Source organism: Triturus cristatus, chromosome 8 (assembly GCF_964204655.1).
Source record: "Triturus cristatus chromosome 8, aTriCri1.1, whole genome shotgun sequence".
Taxonomy (NCBI): Eukaryota; Metazoa; Chordata; class Amphibia; order Caudata; family Salamandridae; genus Triturus; species Triturus cristatus.
In genome coordinates this window covers 970,351,639-970,373,973 of record NC_140591.1, presented here as the reverse complement: position 1 = coordinate 970,373,973, position 22,335 = coordinate 970,351,639, and the positions used below count along the sequence as shown (strand labels likewise).

Genomic DNA, 22,335 nt, shown 5'->3' with positions numbered 1-22,335 from the left:
GGGTTCACGCCACTGCCAATTTGCACAATGAGAACTGGTGGTCAGCAGCAATGTCAACCCTGTTGACAGCAACCTGTCTCACCCAAGAGCAGACCCACAAAAGAGCAGGCCACCAGGGAGTAGGTGCTGGCGATTAGTAAACTAGAATCTCACCACGGCCACACTACAGATTCTCATGATCGACCTGTGGGCTTGCTGGATGGAAACAGGCTGATGCCATAGTCTATATTCCTCCTGAACTTTGAGCTGGCCCTGCCCTCACTCCATTGAGTGTGGACCAAGTGATTTGAATTGGAGTATTATATACTTTATTATTCAATTCAATATAACTTTATTTGGACTAAAAACAATAGACCATAAAAGTACATAGAAATATAGTACATAGCTGTAATCACACATAGACATTTAAAATAGTCATGGGTTTAAAACAGTTTTAAAAAAGTGCATAAAAGATTTATAGGATTCAATAATATTTCGAATATCCAAACTTTCGATGAGCAAAAGGAAATACAGATCAAAATAAAATTTCAGTGCACGATTACGGAATTAAGGGTGGGAGCTGCATAAAAGAGAGACAGAGAGAGAACAAAACCCTCAGATAGGGTCCCCCCATTGCACTCCTGCAATCTCCCATAAGCAACCCAGCATACCAGCCAAGTTCTATGCAATAAGGCACAACTATGCATAGAAATCTAACAGACTGGCACAGACTAGTCCAAGATAGAATTTCTAGCCCTGAGTGCTGCTTTCAAAAAAGCGCAAACAGTAAAAACTTTCAGATGAGCACAGAGATTGTAAGTGCAGGAGGGCTGGTCTGCATCTTCGGAGGCCTAGACTCCTTAAAAGGGGTCTTAAAAAGTGCTTTTGTACTACACTGTGCAAATTACAAAAGAACATAAAGTGCAATAGTGATTGTGCAGAATAGTCATCACAGGGGCAACAAGAAACTATATTCCCATCTTGTCCTAAAAAATGTTTTAAAAAGAGAGACCAGTAAATTGTCCCTGCTCTGAAGCGGAAAAGGAGGGACCGCTCCCATCTTGTCAGGTCCAGCGACAAATACATATGGGAGACATCTGTGTATAGAAGACTGTAATACTGCAACAGAGACGGTTTGGCTAACTCAAGTTTTAACCTAATATTTGCACAGTGGGCCTTAAAAAGGGTTTTTACCTCCATCTTGGCATTTTTAGGAATGCGACCAGGTTCAGTAAACCAAAGAGGGAGCCGAGGGTGTCTTGTATATAACTCAACCAGGGTATGGCACAAGCCCTATCCAGCATCAGGCAATCAGATATAGTGTCCTTACAGAGTTTAGCAGCGGGATTCAACCAAATACAAATCCAAAATAAGAGTGGTGCCAGCTGAATTGTGTCCTCGATAAATCCCTGGCTTAGCTCAAGGTGGGTAATAAGGCTTGGAGTGGAGGGCGGTGAGCTTAACAGCCTACTTTATTATTGATCTATACGTTGGGATGCTATATTTGTATGTGGGACGGGGTCTCACAGCTCCTGTATGGTGGGCGGGTCATTTTCTTACAATCTTGCCACAAATGGACCCTGACCCTGGTGGAATTCATTATCTTTGTCATGTTCTGTTGTTTGTATGTGGTCTAGTGTTTGTATTTGCCCTGACCTGGGTGGGGAATTGGGGCTTACGTTCATGTTTTATCTTGTTTGTTTCCTCTTGTATGGTTGATCAACAGTGTGTCTCCAATGAAGGGGGGGGGGCGCAGAAACACACACGACCCAGGGGGACTTAGGGGGTGGGGAGGTGTGAAACAGAAGTATTACCAAACATGACGACCTGCCGAGCTAATTCCACACCCTCATACACCTTTCTGTCCTGGAATGTGCTGGGGTTGGCAAAGCCCAGGCGCCACGATCACGTGTAGTTCTATTTATGTCGCAGGCAAATCCATATAGCCTACCTCCACAAAACTCACATGATGGCCCCTGAACTGTTCAGGCTGCACCACCGAAGGAGGGGCCAGATTGTGGGCACCGCCTACTCTGCATATGTCAGAGAAGTGCTGATATGATTTGCACCTACGGTGCCACTAGAGATTACTCACCAAAGGGTAGACCAAGAGGGATGGTGCTTGGTGGCGGAGGGGTGGTTGGATGGTGCACCTATCACCCTTGATACGATCTACGCACCCAATTATGTCCAGTCACAATTCCTGGATACCCTAACCCCCTGCAATGGTAGACAACCGTAGCACACCAATCATTTGGTGTGTGGACTTCAACTGAGTACATTACACTGACATGGACAGGTCTACCCTCCCACTACACGGCACCAGGGTGACCCGAACCGCATGCTCCTTGGCAGCCAGCTCCAAGACATATGGCGCTACATGAATCCTTGCACGAGGGAGCACTCACACTTTTCCCATATCCACCAGCTCCACCCAAGAATAGACCTTTACTTCTGCTACCCCACTATTAAACAATTTGTTAATTCTGCTGAATGCCTGGGCCAAAAGCTGTCAACCTACAATACCCTCAAGGTAACAATACACTGGGGCAGACAGCGTAGTCCAACTCCCACATGGAGGCAACATAACCAAGCACTCCTGGATGACACGTTCTGAGAGACTATAAGCACACATGTTATCCAGTACTTTGAGTCCAACAATGGCACAACATCAGACAGAAGGTTATAGTTGTCAGGGCCTTGAATCCTCGGAGTCGTACGATGCTCGAATGGGTTCCACCCCTTGATAGCCCCAAGGTCTGGGTGAATTAACAGACTCGTTGGAGTGATCAAGTGAGGGAAGGAAAGGAAGGGGACAGCAGGGAGGGAGACCTGTAACGAGAGTAAAGCACTATGAAATTCACCACTCAATCCACAATACAGGGAAACTGAAATACATGTAATTGTGTGCTACGCCTTGCGCTATACCTGTAAAGGAATAAAAACAGCGCGGATATCCGTGATCCGGAATACCAGCGGAGAGTGCAGCACCTAGCCACCTATAAGGGAACATGCACGTTAGTAATCAGTTTCCTATTCCTTTCTCAACTAGTACTGTAGTGGACTCCTCGGTTTCATATACCTATATGCTCATAGGTGGTGGTAGAACAGGGGAGGAGGAGCGGAGCGACCAACTGGACCTGCTGCGCTTTTCCCCTGATGTGAAATACAAAAGAAAACAAGCCACCACAGAGACACTTCACTTCATGCAGAACAGAAATCTTTATGACATGCGCCTTTTGAGTAACGGGTCCCTAACCATGGCTTGCTCCACACATAGGTGTGTTGTCACACGAAAACACTTGGTACACACAAAAGACTTAACATTATTAACATCCTGAACCTCACAGGCAAAAGACCAGTGAAGCCTCGCACAAACGAAAACAAGTATTTTTCTCCACCCCAATGAGGCCAATGTTCCCCCTCTCAGTTCACACTGTCAGGCAGAAGCAAGAAGGTTTTGCCGGGGGTTTGTTCCCAGCAGTCGCTGGGTATCTTTGTGCCCGGGGCTTGGGAGCTGAGGAATCGCAGTGGGATATGCCGCTGCAAAAAAAAAGTTACTAGTAATGAGCACAGTCTCAACAAATCACCAGGCACGCCATAAGTAACCACAAGTATCGCTGCGGTCCAGAAGGGCAATCACAAGAATTCAGGAAATGGCAAAAAGATTGGTGCTCCAGGCACCCCTACCAGCCCTCCTGACGTTCAGATGGGTCGAGTCGTCTCAAGGTATATAACTACCACCTGTGTTGTCGAACCCTTCGGAGTATGTAGGAGCTCGGGATCAGCTGACTGGTCAGCGGTGCTAAGGTGCCTGCGAATGCAGGGAAGTGACTCCTTCACTTCAAGAGAGATTATCTTTAAGTCTCTTGGATGCTTTACAGGTCCTGCATGGATCCTGTATGGTGCACAGGCACAGACAAGGCAGCAGACCGAAATGGAGACAAAGTCAGGCCCAAACAAAGTCCAGCGAAGTACAGAGTGCCCAGACGGTAGAAGTGCAGTGGTTTCAGTTCTGAATCTTGTCCATGACAAATCTAGGGACCTACACCCAGGTAAGCCCTTAAGTACCATAAGGAGAGGGTTGGGAAGATTCAGGGGACCCTCCCAGGGGAGGGTCTGGATAGGGAGGAGGTTACTCCCATGTCCTTTGTACAGTTTCACGCCAGAGCGAGAGCCAACAGCTACCAGGACTGGTTTGAACTGGACTATGCACAGGGACGCCAAGTGTGCCCCATGCAGACTTTCAGGCACTGGCAAGCGAACCCACCCAGTCCTAATACAATAAATTCTGTTTGGGAGGTGGTCACACCTCACTGTGACTGGATGCTTATTGTTGTGCCTTCCCCTGCACGAGCTTCGCTCAGCAGTAGGATGGCAGAAATGTGTCTCTGGTCGGCAGCAACCATTTTGTGCTGTACAGGACTAGAAGGCTGGTACCGGAAACACCGAGAGTCCCACAGAGGGCTCTCCCGGTAGGTGGAATCATACCTCCCACATCGGCAACGGTGTGGGGTATGACTCAAACATGTTTGGCACCAAACACGATAGAGTTCGTTGCAGCCGTTTTCGAGATGGTCATCGCGCAGTCACGTAATGCCCCTCTATGTTAGAGTATGGCTACTTCACTGGCAACCAGGGAGAATGGACTCCGTAGGCTGCAGGGGTGTCCTGCCCATATAAAGGCACCCTCTCACTTAGAACCCAGCACCCTGCCCTCAGAATTGTAAAGATCTTCTATAGAGGTGACTTATAGGTTTTAAGTGCAGTGACCCTTAGATATAGTAAATCTATATCTTTAGTAAGTGGTGCATGCTCCAACTTACACAGGCTGCATTGGGAGGCCTTTAGTTCCATTTTGCATGTCTCTCATGAGTGGCATAATACATGCTGCAGTCCATGGGAGACCTTTAGGGTACCTATGCCCTTGGTACCTGGGTACCATATACTTGGGACTGACAAGGGTACACCAGTGTCCAATATGGAGTGTACCTAAGTACATAGAAGTTCAGGGAGAAAGCAGGCAGACTGGGGTCTACGATTAGCAGGATCCTAGTCAGACTAGTCAGAAACAGCATCACATCAAGCAAAAACTGGGGGTAACCACAAGAAGCAGATCCTACTTTCCTACATCTACCATTCCAAGCGAGACCTGATAGAGGGTAACCTGGGGAAGGCGCTGACTGGCTCACGTCGCTCTCAGACATTCTGGTGTTCCTTACCGCTCTCTCCAGGAGGCAGAGTCACAATTGGAAAAATGCTAATACTACCTTGGGTACTCTATCACTTCTCAGCACTTGCGATCTCCCTCCCCAATACTTTTTTCAGAAACTGAATATGTTCCTCTCTGATTTAATATGGGGAAACGGGAGGAAAAGAGTGGCTCTACACAAGTTAGATGCTCCACTGGAGAGGGGAGTGGGGGCCCCTCACTACAAGCTGTACTCCGCAGTGGCACCGTTACACTGTCCCATGCGATGGCTGTCAATGGCAGCCAACCCAGAGCAGTCATTTATCACCTGAGCTATGGATGACCATGGCATACTGGACTGGCTTATGGATCCATACGAGACTCCCTGAATGTCGGACACCGTGCCACAGTAGCCAAACTTTGTTGTGGCAAGTATGTGACCCGAGGTGTGACTCCGCACCATCCATGCCCACTGTGCCACTGTGGGTGCTCCTGGCACTCTACAAGGTGGTGGATCTTCATAACTCAGGACCCTGAATGGAGGCGGGCATCCTGGGGGTGGACAAGATCTTACCGACAGATAAATGTCTATGCGTTGTAACAGATTTGGGGTGTCTCCAGGCATGGCTTTAAGTGGAATGAAAAACTGGGGGGTCTCTCAAATGGTTGTGGTCAATATAATTAAGGGCGTGGCTTAAAAACACGTGAGCTAAAAATCTGTGTTTAGCACAGTGTGCCGCTCGACTTGTATTTTGCTGTTCCTGTCATTGCATCCAGCTATATGATACAACAAGTCACATCATACCTACAAGTCAGGACTGTTGGCTTTGTCATTGGTTACTTGTTGCATAAGATAAATAAGCAGCAGCTATGGCTTGTTTATAACATTGAAAAAACTTCCACATAAAGCCCTGGTGACACCACGACAATGTTGCTGCTCCTTAGTTTCAAAAAGAGAAGGGAAATCCAGAGAGAAAATTACTCTCTAAAGGAGTTCCCTTCCTCTGCAACGCTCACCACGTGCACATCGAGGTGCTCGCTGTCACTGCAGGCCAGAAAAAAAACGGACCGCCTGTGCCAGGGCACAGAGCAGTGCCCGACAGAGACCCGTTTTGAGGCCCACTTACAAAAAACTTCCGGAGCTCAGACCCGGTTAGACCCGGCAACTTAAAGCCCTGTCTCCAGGAATTCCTGACTGAATATATGCAGTTCAGTTATGTGCAACAAACCTATATCACCTCACATGACTACACTGCATCTTTTCAGGTCTGGCCACAAAAGGCCCCCAATGCCCTTGCCCAGAGGGAGATTTGTACAATATTCTATGGGCCTATCCAGAGCTTGAGCAATACTGGACGAATGCTGTGCAGATACAGTTGAACGTTATGGGTCGAACCCTTCGGCTAGATCCCCTACACTGCCTCCTGGGTCTTTATACTCACACACGTAAAAACAAATATGCCACTAAGTATACAGACCTGACGTTCATTTTACTAAAATACTGCTTAGCAATCACCTGGAAGTCCGCTGTGGCACCCCCATTGTCTCTTTGGCTGAGAGATCTTCTCAAATGGGAATCTGCTGAGATGACCATTTGGCGCTCACTCCTCCTGCGGCACGAGGCGGTGACTCGTTGGGATGAGCGGATTACGTACCACGACAATTTATCGGCGAAGACAGACAAGAAACCACCCAGAAGCTAGGCACACACAGATCAATGCTTATTGGCATGACCAGGGAATATCGTCTGAGACATTCTTCTGGTGGCTGACAACATGTAGCATATTCAGGCAACTGTATCACCAGCCCCGCTAATCCCTCATGCACCAATTAATGGGACAGTAAGCCCTATTCTTCACTGATATTCCTTGGCTTTATACTGAGCACACACCCTGCCCCCTACCCCCTCCCACCCCACGCCCCGATCCCTCAGTAGATCAGACACACATAGATGAGGCGTTTCCCACGGGACGCTAATGGTTTGTTTCCACACTATAGACACTTTGTGGTTTATTTATGAGCCCTTGCGTCACTTTTGCGCCACCGGTGCGTCATTTTGTGACACACTCCAGCAATGCGTCATTTTTGCGCCTACAGATACATCAGAAATACTGACGTATCTGTAACTCCTTGCGACATGAGGCGTGATACTGTAAATATGACGCATCATTGGTGTCGCATGGAGGGCGTAATGAAAAGTGACGCATTGCTGTTTTCTTGCAGCGATGCGTCACTTTTCATAAATGAGGCCCTAACTGTTTAACCCAATTGGGAAACAGTTTTTCTTTATCTTTTTCATTATGGCACATTGTAGTCGTTTTATTGAGACGCAATGCAAAATATATCCAGTAGCTATTACGTCCCTCATTTATCATGGGTCACTTTGTATGTTCAGTTACTTGTTTGCCATACAATGAATATGTCAACCTCCAGCTTATTCCTACACCACAATTTAATGCATGTTTTCTCATCAGCTCCCCTAGTGAAAGAAGCCGCTGCCTTTGCAACAATCCTGCGACACAGTAACATCCCCGTGCCTGCTCCAGAGGAGGAAGGTAAACTATTTTCCTTCAATTCATAAGTTTTCATTTTCAGCCATTATTGCTTCACTTTGAAGAAGTAGCTGTGGGGTGCTTCATTTCTTTAAGGTCAGCTGATCTACTTTAGGCTCCATGTTTATTTCAATAAAAATGTGGATTTCGTTTTTAATAGTTGCTTCTATTAATTTAGCGCTGAACTCTCTTTGAATTCGAGTGCCAAGTAGACATGAACATAGGGTTTTATTTAGAGTTTAGCGGACAAGGTAGTTAACCAAAAATATGGCGGAGTACCTTCTCTGCTAATAAATTTGAAACCGTTTGATGAATCAGCACAAAACTTTCCAAAAAGCACATTCATTTTGACTTCTTTATGGCAAGTTTCGAGCAGAGCCATCAAGCAAGGGCCATAAAAATGTGTGCCCCAAAAGTGACACATGCCTTTTTTAACTTCCATAGGCTTCTTTGCTCCTCGATAAAAAAACATTTTAATGGGATTACAGCAAATTTGTCACGAAGGAAGAACTAAAGTCAAGGAAGTGTTAAAGATCTCTGGGTCATTAATTTCTGCAGTTCCGCAAAAATGCGTTTTTGGATGTCCATGAATCCAAAAATAAAACAAATACTCAAATCCCCTCACCCATTTCAGTTTAGTGACCTCTGAGTTGGGTTTATGGAACAGAAGCCCTCTGATTGGTTGGCTACAATATTAGGAAACATGTTGTGCCGTCAATACAGGGACTCTGTCTATTTCTTCTGAAAATAAAATGAAAGCCCGTATTAGATGGCAGAGGGAATACACCCTGACACCCTGCCTGTTTGGAGAAGGGTCAAAGGAACACCCCCAATCTGAGTTTAAAATGTAAAATAAAGTAGTATGGACTGGCTTTCCATAATTAACAACAAGCATTTCTAACACATGGCATTACATTCTTGCTAGAGATACTATATAACTGCTTTGTGTTTGCCATTTTTCTAACTCTTGGTGTTCTCAGTCTAGCTGAGTCTGCATAGCACCCTCTTCCTTTTGAGCATGGCTGGAATAGCAAATGATTACAAGATCAGTGTATCATCAATCAATCAAAGATTTGTAAAGAGCGGCAAATCACCTGTGAGGGACTCAAGGTGCTGGGGTTTCTGCTAGCTTTGTGGTGAACTGTTCATTCGAACAGCCAGGTCTTGAGTCCTTTCCTGAATTGCTGGAGCGATGAGGTGGTCCTGTGGTGCAGGGGAAGGTCATTACATGCTTTGGTAGCCAAGTGTGAGAAGGAGCCTCCTCTGCTGTTGCTTCGGCAGATCCAGGGGGTGTCTGCGAGGATCAAGGAGGAAGATCATAGACATCTGGTTTTTAGGTGGAAGGTCAAGCATTTGTTGATTTAACCTGGTCATTTGTTGTGCAGGGCTTTGTATGTGTGGGTCATCTTCTTGGACTGGCATCTCTTCTGGATAGGAAACCAGTGTAACAACAACACCTACCGCCCCTTGCAGTCTCTTTATTGTTTCCTGCCTCCGCACGTGTTCAGCTGTCGGTTGAATCCCACTGCCCGCCCCTCAACAACCCCCCCCCAGAGTGGCCCCCATTGGCAATGACGGCTGGTAAGCGGACGCAGGCTAAGCCACCCCCGTCTGCACTGCTTGCCCGGGGAGTGAGCATTATGCTGTGCTCGGTGCCCCTGATGATGCTGACAACGTAGGCCCACCCCAAGCCCCGCCTCCACCTTTTCACCCCATGTAAGTAGTGGTTAACTGTAACATTCCCTGGTGGTTTCTCCTTTTATCCAAGAATCCGTGAATTCTGCCATCCCCTCGGGGTCTCCCTTATGGCCCCGGAAGCTAAATATTGAACATCTGAGCCCCCCACCCCCACGCCCCTTCCTTTTCTCTCATGTCTAGCTTCCGGCGGTCCCCCTGGGGTCTTCCCCTGTGGCCTAAGTCTTACTTCTTCTCACCATCCTCTAGTTACACGTTACGAACCAGTGCACAGCTTCTCTTACACCAGACAGATAGGGGTGCATGCTTTCCTTGCGCAGCACAGATGAAAGCGCAAGCTTCATTTGCGCTGGAATGATGGCATTCAAGACTCTCATGAGGACAGAGAGCAGTGCTAGTTTCACTTAAGCAGGACAGGCACCCACCTAAGCTTCCATTACACAGGACAGACAGTAGTGGACATTTTAGTTTTCAAGGACAGACAACAATGCAAGTTCCCTTTCTGCAGAAAAGACTACAGTACATTTGTGTTACCACAGGTCACACAGCTGTACAAGCTTTACCTGCATAAGACAGCAAACAGCGCACCCTATCTTTACACAGGACAGGCAGCAGTGCAAGCTTCCCTTAGGCAGTGCAACATTCTATTACGCAGGTCAGCCACTAGACAAACTTTCCTTGCACAGGACAGACATCAGTAAAGTCTCCCCCTACAAAGGCCAGGCAGCTGTATGTGTTTTACATCTATAGGACATACAACAGTGCAAGCTTTCCTTACACAGGGCAGGGAGCATTCCAAGCTTACCTAACACAGGGCAGACTGCAGTGCACCCTTCCCATTATGCAGGTCAGGCAGCAATGCACACTTTCCTTGCACAGAACAGACATTAATAAAATCTCCCCCTACAAAGGCTCTGACAGCTGTACACGCTTTACTTCTATAGGACATAAAGCAGTGGAAGCTTACCTAACACATTGCAGACAGCAGTGCCACCTTCCATTATACAAGACAAACAGCAATGCAAGCTTCCCATATGCAAACATCAGTGAAAGCTTCCCATACGCATGACACACGGCTGTACAATTTCCCATTATACAGGTCAGCCAGCTGTACTTCTATAAAACATGCAACAGTGGATGCTTACCTTACACAGGACAGACAGCATGGCAAACTAACCCAACACAGTGCAAACATTCCTTACACGTGTCTGCCAGCTTTAGAATTTTTTCTTGCAAAGCAGTAAGCAGTACAATCTCCCCTTTTACAGGCCAGATACCTGTATACACTTTACTTCCTTAGGACAGACAGCAGTGGAAGCTTCCATTGTGCAGGACAGATGTCAGACCAATCTTCCCTTTAACTGGACAAACAGCAATAAAAGGTTAACCACAGTTTTTAAAGTTTTAAGTCGTCTTGTTTTATGTAGGTTCGTCCATGCATGATTCATTATGAGGTATTCATTTAGTGAGCCATCTTTTGTAAGCAGGCATGTTTTTCACCATTTTATACTGTGCTGGGAGTGATTTATTTTGTAACCCTTTTTTATAGGTGGTGTCATATTTCAGGGATGGGCTGGGTTGTGCAGATGTGTGTTTGTTATGTAGGTGAATGTTTCATATGTAAATAAATATTTTGTTGCTGTAAAGATACCACTCCACAACACAAAGTACCATTTCACAAAATGACACTCTATAACACAAAATACCACTGCACATAATTCCAGTACACTCAAAACCACATAATTACTATCCACATAATTCCACAGTACACCAGGCCACATAATCGCACTACACAAATCCACTTCACAGAATTCTACGCCACACAATTCCACAACTAACTAATCCAATCCAATCCACATAATTCCACTACACTCAACCCACATACAGTCCATAACACATAGGTAAAACACATTAACATTTAGAATGCCAATAGCTCTAACTCAAACAAATGTGAGACCGAATGCATTTCCAATGCTTGTTACACATGTTCACACTTTCTGGGCAAAGGTTTTAATTCGTTAGTACCAGTTGTTTAACACCCAAATACAGCAAGCACAGAAATGTGACCAGTCAACCCTTGCGAAGGGCCTTCCACATGTGGTGCTGCGTTATTAGTAACTTTTGATCCACTTGATTATAAGCATTCATTTTGTTACCATCTGCAGGTTATGCAGCAGATGATGCATCATTTAAGAGTCATATCCATAAACGCAGCAGTTTCAAAATCGCATTTTTCCAGTGACACTGATCTCAAGTAGCATTTTTGAGATCAGTTGTGTAGGAAACGTGAGGTCAAACGATTTGCGAGTGGTAAAAGGTATATAAAGAATGGCTTTTGCAGGTGTACATAACCTCAAAGTGCTTTTGCTCATTTCGCATTTAATGTATTTTTCAGGCCTGTCCATTGACTGCAGCTTCGACCTAGGGGTTTGCGACTGGAAGCAGGATCCTGAAGATGATTTTGACTGGAGCCCTGCTGATAGGATAAATGGTAAATCTCACTTTTACACTATTTTAAATGCATTACCAAATGGAGCTTTAAACATTTGAAGTATTAAACTAATATATGCAAAACATACCACAGTCGATGCAATGTAAAGTAAATAATGGCAAATTTAAGCTGCAAAACCTGTTTCTGATGATTGTAAGGGTACAGAAGGGGCAACTGGTGAGCTAGTTCAGTCTAAAATCAAAACAATCTAGGTTTTCATACCTTTTATTGGACTAACTAAAAGTAACATTGCCAATGATACTGTCCGTTATCTTGCAGAGTCACAAATCCTTCTATGACAGTTACACTATGACATGGTGGATGCAAGTATTTCTTACCAGTCATCTTCATTACACCAAATTACACCGCTCCTCACAAGCCTTAATTACGGAAATTGATTTGGAGTTAGTAGACCCAGATGGTCTACCAGAAAAAAACTACTCCCACGTGAGAGGGCAGAAAACGCAAGGCCCATGTTTCTGACGTCTTGTGAAGTAGACTACATCCAGAACCAAATCTTGTGTGTATTATGTAGCAGTATCCTAGCAATGTCGGAGCTGTGTGCTAAAGGTGATGCAAGAACTATGACGTGGAATAGAAGGAAGTGGGGGAAAATTAACAAAATATTATGCATGCATAAATGGGCATTTGTAGAGCTGCAGGTCCAATTGTGCACTACAGAAGTGGTGGCAGATATATGCAATCACCCGTCCGTAATACACATTTGTGTTGGAGAACATTTTAAGCCCACTCAGTGTGAAGTGGACATTCTTTTACAAGGTAGCATGAGTGGCATAATGTAAAATGATGGAGGCCCCCGCAGAATGAATGAGGGGTCCAAGAGGGTCCCATATCTCCCAGATATTTATTGGTCTTAGGTTGAATGTGAGCCCTGTGAAAGTGTAGCCTGACTCAGAAAGGTTAGGGTCCCCCTGCACTGCCTTACGCCCCTAGGTAGCATCACTCTATGCAACTGAAGTAATAACTTACCCTTGCGCCTGCGGCATAGATGCAGGTGCAAGGGCAAAATGGCATTTGGAGGATGTGTTACCTGCATGCCATTTTAGAGATAAACATATTTAGTGCACCCCAGAATCTAGTCCTATGGAAGGAGATACAGAGTGAACCCTTCTATTCAAGTGTGGGTGTATTTACTGACTTTGGTGAGTTGCTTGCCTCCTGGGGATGTAGCCACAAAGACATTGCTCTGCACACCCTGCATTCAGCCAAAGTTCATAACCAATGTGCACTGAAGAGAGGGAGAGTGGGATAGAGAGGGGTTGAGGCCTGGTGCCCATTGAGCACTGAAGGTTTGAAGTGAAATCACCTAGATCGAGGGTCTGTTCATGTAGGCTCTAAACCACTGCACCCACAAAGCACCAGAATGAAGATGAAAGAGGGACAAGAATTGGCAAAGCCAATAGGTTTTGCCTAAGAAAGCTATTGGCTTTGGCAATGTTTTTTTAGCCATACTGTACAAAAGATGGATGTTATATCTCTTGCAAGAGAGAGCACATTTGCTGTCATGGAAGAGACCTAAAACGACAATTACACCATAATCGCACACATTTATCCGAGCTAAAATATTTGTTACAAAGGAGATCAATCTGTTTGATATGCATGGGGCTTTTCTCTTGCATGTGAATGGGTATTTTGAATATAACAAACATGAGCGAAATGTGCAGCATGGCCAAAATATGTTTAAGACAGCCTAGCTGCCCAGAAAGTACAGACTACAATAGTGTGGTAATTCAGCCTTCTAAGAACAATTAAGAAGCTGTGATATATTAGCCCATATTTAAATCATATGCTCTAGTAAACCCCGCTTAAGCTTTCTTGTCGGAAAGTGAGATTAATTATACAAACACTTTTTCCTAAACATGCGAGCTCTCTTCAGCCCCTCTTCATGATCAATTTGTGGCATGTTTGGGAGAGCTATGGATGACAGATGAGTCTTGAGAAGAGAGGAGCTCTCAGTTTTGCTGTTCTCTGCAAAGTTATAAAACATGGCATGCTTCACATGGCTACTGCTTTATATTTGAAATTTCACTATCATCTGAGCGCACTTATCACTCTCCTGCCAGCGATTGGCTGCATGGTGAAAGCAGAAGGCAGTTCCTTTATTGGTTCCTTTACTGCCCCCCCAGGTGCAGCTCAAAGAACTGGGTGAAGTGTCCCTAAAAAGATTACGACACGCTATTAACAAGCCAAAGGCGATAAGCCTTTAACATGCCCTAAAAATACAATAAAACGTTTTAAAAAAGTACAGTATGGAATGCGTGTCTCATCCGGAGCATTGAGAAGGAAAAAAGGTACATTGGAGGATCTCCATGGAGATAATAACAGCAAGCTAAGCACACAGCACTTGGGTGGTACTGTAACTTTAAAAAGCAAGAGTGTAGCTCTTGTAGTGACAGCAGGCTGAGATGCTTAAAATAAGTTCCACCAAAGTGGATGAACACTGTACTTGGCTGATGGGAGACTGATAAGAGAAACACACAGATGACCAACAGTAAATAGTACGCTACAGCCAATAGAAACAGAGGAAAAGTAAGTGGCAAGAACAGGATCCACTGAAATGCAAGGGGGCGGGATGTAAGCCCGTTTTAAGATTTATATTGAATACAATAGATTTCACAAGCACACCGCAAGCGCTGTGCAGGCAAAATCTAACAAAGCAAGGAGACTGCTGCAGACACAGAAGGAGATAATCATTGACCTAGGAAATCACTTCCACCCAGAAAGGGTGGTGCAATATCAATAAACCTGATTCAGGGTGGAGACTCCTGATTTTTTAAGCCAAAAATATCTTTATGTTCGGTGTGTTGCACCTAAAATTTCTTCTGCCTCAATACCAGCCAATGAGGAGAAAAAATTCCCCCGATTTCTTTTTCAAAATCTCCCTCATCTCAGTTTGAAAATGTTGGCATCTATGTAGAAGTGAGCCGCTGTCAGCAACTATGGAAAAAAGTGGTGGCCTCATATAATTGGGTTTAATTGTTTTTTCTTTCTTTGCTTGAAATGTATAACAAAATCAATAAAAAAAATGCTACAGCACTATTAAATTAATTTTGAATGAAACCTTTAAATATTGGAAATATATTGAATACAATTTATTTTCCTGAAATTTAAATTTAAATGTATTGTCATATTATTTTTTTAATTCAAAACAGGTTATTAAAATATGTTACAGTTAAATAATAAATATGCACGTTATAAATAATTTAACATTAATTTATTTTTACTTATATGTTTAACTATTTTAAATCACTTAAATTAATGTAACATTATTTCCTATGTGGGTTTATTTTAAGTCCCTACCTTCATAATTTTCTATGAGAGGCTGTTGCAGTGCCAGTGGTTGGCAATGTGTAGTGCTGGACTTACTACTATTTTATTTAGCAGTAACTTATACTTGAAGTTTGTGAATACCAAAATGTATGAAACTTACTCAAAATAGTACACTTACTAAGAAGTGTAAGTTACCTTTGTGAATCAGATCCTGGTTGCTTAAAATTTAAATCCTGGGCATGCAAGCACTGGTGCAGGAAATAAAACTAATACAATAAGTACAAACAAGAGTACCCCTGAGACCATGAATAAGAGAGTATATTCACTCAAAGTCTAGACACAGTACGTTGCCTACACTTAAGTTCCATTACGGAACAACATTGCATCAAACAACATTTTTTACAACTGTGAGTCTGGATATGCAAAAACTGATTGCCATCACCAATGAGACTTTATCCAGAGAATTATATTTAATATTTTTAATTCAATTGTTTATGGCCATTGCCACTTGTTTATTTCTTTTTAAAGAAATACCATTTTCATTGTTTCAAAAATTAAAACGCCACAAAAAACATTATTAAATCATAATTGATACATAAATGATGAAATATACACAAAATCTTGACATCTTTTGGTCCTAAAGTTGGGAAAAACAGATATATATCATATATCGGGAAAATCGTACATCATTGTTTCCTCGATTTAGTTTCAATTCAACGGTCCAGAAAGGGAGAGGTCAGAGGTAGCATTAAAGTAGATTACGAGCAGATATACCACAATCAATTCAGTATACCATGACATTTCATAAAGTCTCCAAAACTTATGTCCTGTTGCTGCTCTTGACCTCATGCGTGAGAGAGGAGAAGGATTGTGAAGAGTTGTGAGGGTATAGTTAAACCAAAGAGTAAGCCGACGCGTTTCGACCTTCAAACTAAGGCATTTCTTATGAATACCCATAAATGAAATGTACTGTCCTTCTGAGTATGAAACAATAGAAAGTGCATTGAAACGTGGGGAACCAGAAATGCTAAATAACAGGAAATACTGCAGGCCCAGAGTGAGTGCAATGATGAATATTTGCCAGGAGGCCAAACTCTGATGATGAAGTTCAAAAGACTGAGAAACTGCAATAAACCTGGTACTAATGACATATTTGTAGTACACAAATGACAACTGCACTTTTGAGGCAACACTTTTAGAAAAGAAAACAGATGAGAAAGCAGAAAAAGGCAGTAGGGCATAGTGTACACACACTCCCACACTTAATTCAGCACAACAAGGCCTAGAGACACCTCAGGAATCTGTTACTGTGGCATGAAAGAAAGGTGAGAGCCTTCTAACAAAGGAAGACCATAGCTCCCTAAGTCAGGATCTACATAAAGAATGAAAATCAACCCGTAAACATAGATTGGAGGCATCCACAGAGAAAAGATGATGCCTCTTAAGACAATATGCCGACCAATTGGGTCAGCAAATATTGGAATTAAAAGAAAGGACCACAGCAGTTCTCTCATTGCATCTGGAACCAAAGGGTAAATTCAAATAACTTTTAGGGGCATTAGGCAGTGTTAAGGTGACTTTTTAAAAGTACTCTTTGTAAAATATTTATTACAAATCTGACTTTACCAAGGAATTGGATTTGTAATAAATATGATAAAAGGTTTTTAAGAAGTCCAATAATTAACTTTCTAGCTGGTTCCTAGGCTGAGATAACTTTATTAAATTTAATAATGTATCCCAATGCTTTCCAATGGAACTGCTAATCCTGCTACCGTGAAAACAGCTTTTAAGGCCTTCCCACTGTAAGAAAATGTTTAACATTAAACTTTTACAGGCCCTGCTTTTGAATACCCTGCACCCTAATGTCTGGGCATTTAATGCATACTTACGGGTGTTTATTGATATTTACAAGGAGTGCTTTGGCCTGTCAAAATGATTTACTTTGAAAGGTCACAATTGCAGTTTAACCCTTCACAGCTAGGTTACTTGGGGGAGGCCTGCAGTCATGTTTACACTGTCACTGCGGTGGTGGCACAATGTGTGTTGCAGTCCACAAGTGATATTTAACTTACAGCCCTGAGTACAGGTTGTACCATGTTCTAGAGGCGTACAGGTAAGTTACATTTGCCAATTAGGAGCAGAGTCAAATTCAACATGTCTTAGGGATCAGAGCTCATGCAATGGGCCATGGTTAGCAGACTCCCAGGTAAGAGAGTCAAACATGAGAAGCCTCAGTCCAAAAAATGGGGTGATCATGCAAAAGAAGGCATTTTCCTACAAGGGTGAATGCTAAGTTTAAGGAATAAAATGCAAATATGATGTCTCTTCAGGAAACACACACATAAAATAGGAGATTTTAGAAGATTTAAATATAGGTGATATAACACTCAAATACAGGTCATGGGAAACAAAAAAACAGGCTGAATAGGTATTTTGATCCTCAAAATGATCCAGGTGAGTTTTTTTTCGAAACCCTACCAGACAGAAAGTGGAGATATGTAAAAGCTAAATGCAGATTGGGTAGTGAGACCCTCAGTCTGATATTCATACATGGTCTCAAGGAGGCACAAGAAAGATTCCTGATTTAACATCAGCTCTTTGGAGAAGAAGAGGTGAAAATGTGAGGAGATGTTAACCCGGGAGTAGACAGGAATATTGATAGGTCTGGAAATTTCAGCAAAAGATAAACAGATGTCCTTAAAGGTGAAGACACTTTACTAAATATGGGCCTACCTGATAGCTAGTGTCAGTGGCATCAAAAGAAAAAGATTTCAACTTTTACTCACATGTCCACTGTACCTATTCCAGAATAGACATATTTTTCATATTCCAGGTTGCTGGAACTAACAATTAAAGAAGACACAGTTATAGCATTCCTGGGTCATACCCATGTAGAATTGGTAATAAAGAGGATAGACAAAGCACCAAGAGACAGGGGTTAGAAATTCGGGATGTATATACTACAAGTTGCAGCAAACAAGGCAGAGATTTCACTGACAAACAAAGAATACTTAGAGAAAAATAACTCCTCAAATGTCACAAAATGCATTGTGGGAGGCCCTAAAGCTCTAGTCAGAGAGAAGCTTATCTCCCTTGCACCAACAGATAAGTGGAATACGATCGATGGTTGTTTGAGCTAATGGTTGCCAGTGGGCACCAACACCATTTATGTTTGAGGACCTGGACTCCTTTAGTCCCTTACCATGAGCGGCAGATGGCAGCTCTTTTCCAGTGACATGCAGCAGGGGATATACAACACACCTGGCTTTCTTTTTCTCCCTTGTGAGCCCCTGAAAATTGGTCGATGTAGGTTTTTTGAGTACCTTGACCATCGATCTGTGATGTCCACCAGGAGTCTAAAGACCACCTTCAGCCCTCCAGGTGTCAGAAGAAAGGCACATAGAAAGAATGGTGCAGTTGGAAGGTGGGATCTGTTCAGCATTTTACAAGCTGCTGGCTTCACTTCACACACCACTTATTTAACTGTGCATGTGTTGCAAAAGCAGTCACTGCCTCCATGCACTCAGAGTCAGTGTGTAAGACGAGATTGGGATAACCAAAGATGGACTGCAGAGGGATGGGTGCTGTGGTCGTGTACAAACTATGCAGCTGTCAGCCGCTCAGAGAATGCATGTCTGTTGGATTTGGCCCTTTTTACAGGGTTATCCCCAAACATTTTGCTACTTCCTCCTATTTTTCCTGACCTGATTTTGTTGGCTTTAGGACTCTGGGCACTTTACCACTACTAATCAGTGCTAAAGTGCATATGCTCTCTATTTAAATTGTTACTATGAGTGGTCTCCCTGATTGACATATTTGATTTACTGGAAAGACCCTAGTTAAGTGCACTGAGTGTGCCAGGACCTGTAAATCAAATGCAACTAGTAAGCCCGCAGCACTGATTGTGCCACCCTCATGAGTAGCCATTAAAAGGTATCTCAGACCTGCCACTGCAGAATCTGAGCGCAGTTTTAAACTGCCATGTCGACCTGGCAAGTGCACCCACTTGTCAGGCCCTAATCTTCCCTTTCCATATATGTAAGACACCCCTATGATAGGCCCAAGGTACCGCCTTGCGCAGGGTGCAGTATATGTAACAAGCAGGACATGTACTGATGTGTGTGACGTGTCCTGATAGTGAATTACTGCCAAATTAGTTTTTCACTATTAAAAGGTTATCGGTCCCATAGGATAGAAGGGGAGATACTTTGTAAACAACTTACAAGTATAACTACCCATTGGGACAAGATGGAGAAATAAAGTTTAGGCTCTCTGAACTCAGAATTTAATAATGAACCTTTTAGTAAAGATGATTTTTAAATTGTTTGTTGGAAAATGCCACTTTGAGAAAGTGGGCATTTTCTTGTTTAACCATTCTATGTGCCTCTGCCTGTTTGTGGATTGACTGTCTGATTTTGGAGTGACAGGGGCTGGGGAGGTGCATTCACTGTATACAGTCACTGGGAGGGTTGAGGTGTGCCTGACCCTTCTTGGATGACTCAGAGCTGGGCTGAATAGACCGTGGCTAAATTAGGAGTAGTGGGAGGAGATTTCCTTGCACCTGAATAGTGCCTGTCTACCTTGCACAATGTTGTCTCCACCCCTTGTGGTCATACTGCATCAGTGAGGACAGAACTGGCTTGGACTGGACTCAGAGACCCTTGCACAAAGAGAACACAGACATTTTGGGGTATAAGTAATAGACCTAAAACCCCAGAACTTTAAATTACTTCTGTACTCAAGAGGAACCTTTGCAATGTAGAAGAGCTGAAGAACTGTGAGGAGGAGTACTGCTGTGTGCTGTTAGCCTACAGTTGCTGTTTCTGCCAAGGAAAGGGCAAAGACTGTAACTTTGCTGTGAACCTGCTTGAAGAAGATCTCCAAGTGCCTTTGTGTGCTGGTCTCCTGTTCTGAAGTCTCAGGGACACAAAGACTTCACCCCCAGCTCCCCTGAACTCTGCTGCTGAGATTTCTAACCTGCCAGGAGGGGCATGTTCCAGTTCTGGGCCTCTGGAGGTTGTTCATGCTGTTGGGAGCTGGAAGAAAAGAAGAACTGAAGAAATCAACGCATTGCTCTTCTTGTGGCTGTTTGTCCGACGCAGCACCACTGTGCGAGAAGAATCACCATGCATTGCTGCATTACTCCAGAACCGATACAGCACCTGTCACGGTTGAAAGTACGACGCGTCATGAGGGTCGTGGCTGAAGAAACCGATGCAGTGCCATTCAACGCTGGTGCATCGATCGCCAACGTATCCCGGATTTCCACGCATCGTAACTTTGTGGCAGGCTTTCCCGACACATCACCCGCAGACCAGGATCGTCTTGAAGTCGACACATCACTTTCCCTTACAGACCGGACTTGACGCATCACTTCTCCTGCGTGCAACAGAACCGTCGCATCGCCTCCCTGAGGTCTCAGGAACTGATGCATCTCTTTGTTTCTTGATGCTTCCCATCTGTGCAGCTGTTTGGCCTTGTGGATTTTGACGCATCTACAGGTACTTTGTGAGAAATCACGCATCCCTAGTTTTCTATGGACCCAGTTTCTTGAAACCTTTGAAAAGTCATATTCTTATGACATGTATGTTGGATTTTTGCCGTTTTGGTCTTGTTGAGTTTATATAAAGATACTTTATTTTTCTAAACTGGTGTGGTGTACATTTGTGGTGTTCTCACTGTATTACTGTGTGTTTTGAGTACAAATACTTTACACATTACCTTTGGGATAAGTCTGTTTGCTCATGCCAAGCTACCCGGGGGTGAGTAGGGGGAAATCTAAAGGGTGTGTCCCCCTTACCCTGACTAGAAGCAAGGGTCCCTATTTGGACAAAGGACAACTTGAGACCCTGTTGAGTCCCAAAAGGGGAGGGGTAGACTGGTTTTCCCCCAAAGGAAGTGCTCTATCGCGTGAACAAAACTAATTTATTTCTTAAGCCAGTTCAGGCAACACAAAAGAAAAAAAAAGAGTCAGGTTTAAGGGAGTTGCTCCTATGCTGCACCGGTTCCAGGAAGGTCAGGAGGAGCGGGGTTCCCAGTCGGTACTCCACTGAAGTCCAGGAAGTTGTGGGAAAGGAGAAAACACAAAACAGACAAGCCACGGGTCAGTGGACGATATTTGATAATCTGAGTAGAGGGAGGGGGGCGTGAGGGATCTCCGAGCGTAGCTGACACGTGCAGACCAGAGGAGAAAACGAAGCGCGGTGTCCATCCCACAGAATCACCTGTTCCCTCCCCGTGGTTTTGTGAGCCCCTGTATACGAGAATGTACCTGCTCCAGCCACCCTCCCCCTGGAGTGTGGTGGGCGTAGCGCGGTGCTGTCGCCCTCCGATCGTCTCTCCGTGTTCAGGGACCTTCGGTGCGACTTCCGGATCACCGGCAAGCGGGGCATCTTCAGGGAGCTCCTTACGTGTCTTCTTCCCTTCCCCGTATTCTCCTGTTGGCTCCTCGGCATGCGCGCCTACAGTACCAGTCGCTTCCTTCTTCTTCTCGCCGGCTCCTTCCGATAGGCAACCCAAGGCTGATATCAAACCTCCGAACTCCTCCTCTCGCCACCTTCACGGAACATTAAAGGGACCGTCCTCGTCCCGTTCCTGTATCAGCAGGACATCGGCGTCAGTGAGAGTCACCAGTCCTGTTCCCTGGGATCCTCCCGACAGACCACCACTTCTAACAGCCCTTTAATAATTACAGAATACTGACCACAAAAGTGAACGATAGTAAGATTATTCAATGCATTAAGGCACATGGGACATCCTCTACATTTTGACGGAGAACAATGTCCGACAAACTCTAAATAATCCTCATGTAAAGTATAAGATTACTAACTCTTGCTGAGTAGCTGCCACAATCACATGCTCCATATTTACAAGGGCATTGCATCACCGGAGCGTCACTTTTTCCGATGCTCCGGTGGTGCAATGCCCTGCTCCATATTTACAAGGCAGTGCTAATCCACTTTGCGTGGCTTAACGCTACCTTTTAAATATGTTGCTCCTCACCACAGTTTTCTGCGGTAAAAGGGCATGCAATGGGTGTTGCTATGGTCATTCCTACGGAACGCCCATTGCTTTTTGACACTACTCCAGATTTACAAGGATCTGTAAATCTGAGGCAGCAGCAAAAACTAACACCT

At 44.2% G+C, this 22,335-nt stretch overlaps 1 protein-coding gene across 1 annotated transcript in view; it reads left to right on the top strand.

The window, feature by feature from the left end:
- The window catches only part of EGFL6 (EGF like domain multiple 6), a 439,195-nt gene that overhangs the window by 376,123 nt on the left and 40,737 nt on the right, over positions 1–22,335 (top strand). Inside the window, exons 9-10 of the mRNA XM_085622499.1 lie at positions 7,645–7,725; positions 11,813–11,908. Of these exons, the coding sequence (XP_085478625.1) occupies positions 7,645–7,725; positions 11,813–11,908 (177 nt within the window). The remainder of the gene's footprint in view (positions 1–7,644; positions 7,726–11,812; positions 11,909–22,335) is intronic.